At 42.7% G+C, this 7,055-nt stretch overlaps 1 protein-coding gene across 1 annotated transcript; it reads left to right on the top strand.

Annotated features, from left to right (window-relative positions):
* The first annotated feature begins 266 nt into the window (after window positions 1-266).
* Window positions 267-4,982, top strand: rpl7l1 (ribosomal protein L7-like 1). The gene is made up of 6 exons (XM_080535522.1): window positions 267-299; window positions 938-1,049; window positions 1,218-1,381; window positions 2,153-2,290; window positions 2,454-2,563; window positions 4,178-4,982. Exons 1-6 carry the CDS (start codon window positions 283-285, stop codon window positions 4,384-4,386), a joined length of 750 nt encoding a protein of 249 aa, XP_080391648.1. The 5' UTR covers window positions 267-282; the 3' UTR covers window positions 4,387-4,982.
* Window positions 4,983-7,055: the final 2,073 nt, after the last annotated feature.

Below are 7,055 nucleotides of genomic sequence, written 5' to 3'. Positions count from 1 at the left end.
ATATCTCATTTCAATGATGTGATGTGCCTTCATTCACACATTACAATGAGTGTCTGTTTTCGCATAGGTATCTGTATGTGAATGTCTGTGTTGCATTGAGAAGGCATCCTGTATTGGGTCTGTCAGTGTTCATCATAACTGGACGAGACTGCATTGTTATTGTTTTTACTGTTGTGTTGCGCGCCGCTCCGCTAGGGGGCAGACGGACCAACCACGGAGACCCTCATGTGTGTGACGTAGTAATCACGCGACGGCGCATTCCTGATCGCACGCGTCGGATTCATGATGGCAGAACCTGAGTATGTATTTGCGGTTGTTGACATGTCGATCTATGTCCATCCTTTGCCACTTGCATAACAATAAAACATTTTGATTTGCTTAAATGTACAAGTAGACGAATGTCATTCTGTCAAGCCGTATATTTTTGGATTTAATGCTATATATATATAGTCAAATAAATCTGTCTGTTTCACATGGCCCTCGGAGATGAACCATGGTACCTGTGACGTTAGCTAGCGACACAACCTAAAATATAGGCGAAAATGTATAGTTAAAGTATGTCAAATACTCGTTGACTTTGAACAGCAATGGATCGAACACTAACCTCGTGTTTATGAGCCTGCTGCTAGGCTGTCACCCGACTTGATCAGACATGTCAGAAAACCACAGTTGGCTATATCTAGCTACACGACATCATTTATTAACATTGCTTTATTGACACAGTTTTTGTGATTGTATGTGTAGCAATGGTTGTCATATCTTTGTATATTTTATTCATCATTATAAATGTAATACTGAGACACCGCTGCCCATGTCACGGTTGTTGTTTCTCCACGTTCTACTTCCCAGCCTCCTCTGCCGCCCGTCAACAGCTCGTGTTGATCACAGTGATGTTGGTGTGTTTGCCTCATGCCTGTATTATGAATGTGTGTTTCAGAGAGAAGCAGCGTGTGATAAAGTTGGTTCCTGAGAACCTCCTGAAGAGGCGGAAAGCCTACCAGGCCATCAAAGCCACTCAGGCCAAGATCGCACTTCTCGAGAAGAGAAAGGTAGGTCTAAGCCCTGGCCGCTTTCACCACGGTGACAGGTCTTCAACGAGTCATCTTGATTTACCTGGACGATGTTCTTTGGAACTAAGGACAGGTGTGTGTGTGTGTGTGTGTGTGTGTGTGTGTGTGTGTGTGTGTGTGTGTGTGTGTGTGTGTTTGTTCAACCAGGTATCCAAAGGTAAACCGTTGAAGTTCAAACGCTTGGAAACCTTTCTGAAAGACAGCCATCGAAAGCATCGCGATGAGACCCGTATCAGCAGAGCGGATCACAGACCACCAACACCCCTCCCGCCCTCAAAGAACAGACTGGTCTTCGCTGTCCGCATCAGAGAGTAAGTGACTGGCTGATGTGTGTGCAGCGCTGTTGTTGTTGTTGTCATCAGAGCTCTCTGAGCAGATCCCGACTGGTTGTCGACTTGTCATGGTGTGCCGCTCACCACCTCAGTAAGGTTCGGATCATAAATTGGCCAATTGGGAAGACAATTAATAGTTGGCAGTACCAGTTCTAGTTCTGACCAGTAGTTCAGTGGAGGCTGGTGGAGGTAGACACATGTTTGATGGCATTCCTGATTCCATTCCATGCCTTAGACAAAGCGACCAAAAAACACATGATTTTGAAGTTGGAATATAATAATAATAATATATACTACTTAGCTGACGTTTCTATCCAAAACGACTTACATTGCAGTGATTTTCTTTTGTATATATGGTCCCAGTGGGAATCGAACCCCCAACCTAAGGGTTGTTAGCGCTGCACTCTACCAACTGACTACAGAGTACTTGTCACCCTGAGCTAGCACTGTCAGTCATTTCACCCTACAGACTTGTCAGTAACCATTAAACAAGGTTTATTTGGCAGACTCTTGAGCGTGCAAAACACTCTTAAATCTGTCATGGAGAGAATAATCCAAGTTAGTCTTGAGATAATGGGCCAGTTTCACAATCAAGGCTTGAACCTAGTCCTGGACTAAATCACACTATCAATGTAAAATCTCCATTGAAGATGCTTTTTAGTCTAGGATTAGACTCTTAAGCCTTGTCTGCAAACTGGCGCAAAAACTATTTTCTTAATCAATGTTTCTGATGTTTGTGTGTATCTGCAGGATCAAGGGCGTCAGTCCCAAAGTTATGAAGGTTGTCCAGATGTTACGGCTGAGGAAGATCTTCAGCGGTGCCTTTGTCAAAGTCAACAAGACCACCATGGCCATGCTGAAGATGGTGGAACCCTATGTGGCATGGGGGTGAGTGAGAGGGAATGTTGGAACCAACACTTTGAAGATCGACACTGAAATGGCACATACACATTATCTCAATGTATATATATAATCAACCAATTAACAAATATATTACATTTAATTTAATTTAATTAATTATCATTAATTGAAAATGGTTCACTCCACACAGGTATCCCAATTTGAAGTCTGTGCGTGAGCTGATTCTGAAGAGAGGACAGGCCAAGATAAACAAGAAGAAAGTTCCCCTCACAGACAACGCACTCATTGAGACGCATATGGGTAAGGGTCATGTCTACTGCATTATACCTTTCTTACACACATAACATACGAGTGTATGTGTCTATTGGTGCTTTTCCATTGACCAGACCTGTACGGCTCAGTGCGGCACGCATTTGTATCCTAGCCACACCGTACTTTCAGAAACGCTTCTCCATTATACACAACAGACCTGGAGCGAGCCGGGACAGTAGGAGGAGTTAAGTGTTATAAGAGCACTTCACTTTAAAAAGTGCCGCTATACAGCACAACAGGGGGAAATGCGATAAGAATTATGTCCAAATGCAGCACTATCATGCACAGATCAGCCTTAAAACATGTAACGTTAGATATATAACGTTAGACAGGGAGCAATGTATTTCTACGGAAAGGCTGTGCTTGACGCTACCATTGGACTGACACCGGGGAGCTCATACAATATCCTCGTTTGTTATAGATATGAGTGCTCCGGTGTTTTGCTGGTAGTCTTTATTTATACAGCATATGGATGTTACGTGCCTGTTACTTGCCGCTTTCATAATTTTATTTAGCCTATACAGCACAAGTCATGCATTGAATGTAACCTCAAGTGCAGCTGAACAGTATTAAGTAAACCACAATACATGTGTTGGTGTCTGCGTCATCGTTATCGAAAAACGCACCCAATCGCCGACCACACGACTCCAAAAACGATACGGCAAAACTAAATGTTGAAATAGCAGTAATACCACGTTCATTGATAAAATGACATAAGGGATGGAAAGGGGGGATGGCAGTTTTAGAAGGGGGATGATGAAGTGCGCTGGACTGTGGAACGGTCTAGCATAGGCACAGCACATCGCCGTAATAGCGTTTTTTTTGTTATGCTTGTTCTATGATGCATAGAAATGACATTAAACTAAGATAATAAAATGGTTATCATACATTTTAAATCTCTTTTTTAAAGTGAATGACATTTTCCGAGAGCGAAATCTGTATTTTAAAAATGGCGGTTAGCGGTGAACTCTATGAACATGGGATGACGATGTTGTGACGATTTCCATTGACTAATCAACGGTCTGCAGCGTCACACGTCACACACAGCCTAGCACGGATAGTACCTTTCGCTCCTAGTCAGAAAGGGTAGCTGCTCGGTTGGCAGTGGAGAAAGCAAAACAAACCGGGCTCACACGGTACGGTACAGTACGGTAGTGGAAAAGCGCCATTTATGTTCTGTATGCATGTTGTGACTGCCAAGGGCACCAGGGTATTCCATCAAAGTCGCTAAAGGAAAATCCACGCTTAATTTCTCGGGAGACTTATCAAAAAATAAGCCTGGATTTTCCTTTAGCTTGATGGAATACCCACCTTGTCCTAGCATAGATGTTTTCTTTTGATGACTGATGTATAGGTAAATGATGTAAATGTATCTATGTAATGTATGTATACCAGAGTTTTGTGAGTTAAAATGTCCCTAAGCCTGAATGCGTCCATGCGTGTCAACTGAGCATTGTATAGAAATAGATGTACCCCCATGCTCGGATGAAGAGTCAAACGGTCATTCTCCCTTTCGTTCTTTTCATTTGCTTACTGTATGGATGCATCATGTGAGCATGTATTTTAACACATCTTTCTTTCTCTCTCTCTCTCTTTCTCCAGGCAAACATGGCATCATCTGTCTGGAGGACCTGATCCACGAGGTATACTCCGTGGGAAAAAACTTCCGGGTCGTCAACAGTTGGCTGTGGCCTTTCAGGCTCTCCGTGGCGAGGCACGCGGCCAGGGACAAGGCAGGTCTTCTGAAGGACATCGGCAACCCAGGACCCAGAGCCTTGGCCATCAACACCATCATCAGGCAGCTGAACTGAGCATGTGCACTCCGGACACTTGGAAATTTGACTTTTTCTTCCCCGAGGCCAGTGACGAAACTTTGAGTGTTTTTTCGTCATATCCATTTTTGGTCATTCTGCAGTTCATACATTTTTTTCTTTGTGTCAGCAAGAAGCTGCCGAATTGCGCAGCCTGGCATGAAAGACAACTCAGTCATCTGTTAGACAGGGAAAGAAAGAAGACTTCTAACAGATTTAAATCCACTTATTGTCATCTTGACCCTTCGATCCCCTTTATATTTTTCTGCTTGCTAGCAGGAATCACACTGTCCATATCTGATTTGAAGACATGGATGGACGGACAGACAGTGCCTCTCTCTGGACTATGTTGTGGTTAGACAGCAGTTGTTGTCCCCCTATGACATTGATGTCATAATTGTACCGACTGTGCTCTTGTCTTTTGTTGGCCATTGATAGGCTGTCTCTCAGTATGGACAGTTGAGAATGTCCACAAGGTCAACATTCTAACTGCATCATCACTACTTCCTTCGTCCCAGTGATGGTCAGATGTAAAGAATTATTCTTACTGTGTATGTAAGATTAAAATGTGTGTTTATTTTTCAATAAACTGAATGAAACAAGATCTGTTCTGTGTTGTTTATAATAAATACATTTGGTGTGATTTCTGCTGTAAATGTAATGTTCCTTCCTTTGGTAACAGAATATTTTATTAAGAAACATCACATTCAGGGACAATGTGGGGCATTTATTTTGCTACAATTTATTCTGCTGATGAATCTTACACTGCTGGTGGAAAGGTATGTTCGGTTACTTCAAGAGTAATATGCCACAGTAGTATATATTATAGAATTATAGGAAAGGTTTCCACCATCACTGGCAAATCACTTCGTTGTGCATGTGTATTATTTTCACTGTCCCCCGGTCACCTGCAGAATGTACAAATGCATTGCAATTTTCCAACAGGTTTCTTTGTAGCAAAGAAGGTATCCTCTTTGGATTGCAACTACCTTGATGTTTTTCCTACAGTGGGCTGATCTCATTGGCCAGAGGTTGTCCAATCGCTTCGAACCAATTGTAGTGGCTGAGGGGGCGTTTGCTATTCCTGTGACTAGCAGTTGCGTTAGGGGAAATAAATTAGCTCGAAGGTTCGTGTCACAGTCAATTTAGCGAGAAGTGACTCATGCTGGCCAGTGGAGGGGGCGATAGACCAGGGAAACGAGACTTCAACGCTGCAGTGAGGGACGTGGAAGTGTTTTCTCTTCCAATATTAGATTTTGACAGTGCAATTGTTGAAGGTTGGCAACACTGTAGAGATATGGAGGACCAAGTCTGTCAAAATTAACAATAAATATATAGATACATAAATGAATGTATGAACAAATAAATGAATGAATACACACAGTAATAATAAAATACATTTCTATATTTATTTATTCTTTTACGCATTCATTCATTGTTTTCCACTTTCATTCTTTCTTTTCCACATTCATTCTTTCATCCTTTCTTTTCCACTTTATCAGATCTGTATGCAAATAATGTGGCTCTGCTGAACCTCTGTGAAGCATGGGAGGGATGCCCAGCTCCTCCTCTCTGTCTCCCTCTGCTACCAACCCCTCGCCTGGGAGTTTGCCATCCCTCCCATGCTTCACAGAGGTTCAGCAGAGCCACATTATTGAAATCCTTAGAGGTATGAAATCATGCACTTGCGCCCTGGACCCCATTCCCACTGCTCTGCTCAAGTCATACATCCCCATTCTCAGCCCATTCATTACTCAAGCTGTTAACCTCTCCCTTCGAACTGGTCATGTCTCACCTGCTCTCAAAGTCTCTGTCATCCGCCCCCTTTTCAAGAAGCCCACCCTGGACCCGGAGGTTCTAGCCAACTATAGGCCTGTCTCCAACCTTGCCTTCCTGTCCAAGGTGCTAGAGAAGGAAGTTGCTTTCCCTAGGTTTGACCCTCACCTGACCTTCAGTGACCATATAAAACACCTGTGCAAAACCTCCTATCATCTCAGAAATATTTCCAAACTCCGTCCCACTCTAACCCTCAGATGCAGAGAAACTTGTCCATGCCTTTATCTCCTCAAGACTGGACTACTGCAATGCGCTCTTCATCGGGATTCCTGGCAAAAGCATACAGAAGCTGCAATGCATCCAGAACAGCGCTGCCAGGATCCTGATGAGAGTCCGCAAATACGAGCACATCATAACCCCCACATAACCCCCATTCTACGCTCACTACATTGGCTCCCTTATTCAAAAAGGCCTTTGACTGTTGAACTGTGTTCATTCTTGTGATTTATTTTGTGTTTTTTTAGTTTAAGTTAAATATTTTTAACTTATTATGTTTTAGGCTGTTTTTTGTTTTGTTTTGTTTTTACTCTGTAGCACTCTGTAGCCTGCTGTGTACCCAGGCTTGAGACAGGGTTTTATATTGTAGTAATATTAATGTAACTTAATTTATGTTAAATTTACAGAAGATTCCTTGTTTGTAGTGCCTCTAAGTTGTAATGACATCTGCCCCAATTACTGCACCCTGACAATATTTTAGTTTAGAATAAGGTTGGTAATTTAATGTCAAAGTAGATGTATTCCTCTATTTCAGAGACCCGCAAAAAAAATGGGCATTCACTGGTAGGGGGGTAGGTGCGGAAACGTGACCATAGCTCAGCCTAAGAAGGTCTGAT

This window comes from Nansenia antarctica (assembly GCF_963989245.1).
Source record: "Nansenia antarctica genome assembly, chromosome: 1".
Lineage (NCBI taxonomy): Eukaryota > Metazoa > Chordata > Actinopteri > Argentiniformes > Microstomatidae > Nansenia > Nansenia antarctica.
The sequence above is the reverse complement of the archived record's forward strand: the minus strand, read 5'-3'. Positions and strand labels throughout refer to the sequence as shown.

What these genes read in the sequence shown, in the direction of transcription:
- rpl7l1 (XM_080535522.1), top strand. An exon ending in TTCGCTGTCCGCATCAGAGA is followed by an intron (nt 1,382 to 2,152) that starts GTAAGTGACTGG and finishes GTGTATCTGCAG; the next exon opens with GATCAAGGGCGTCAGTCCCA. An exon ending in GAACCCTATGTGGCATGGGG is followed by an intron (nt 2,291 to 2,453) that starts GTGAGTGAGAGG and finishes CACTCCACACAG; the next exon opens with GTATCCCAATTTGAAGTCTG.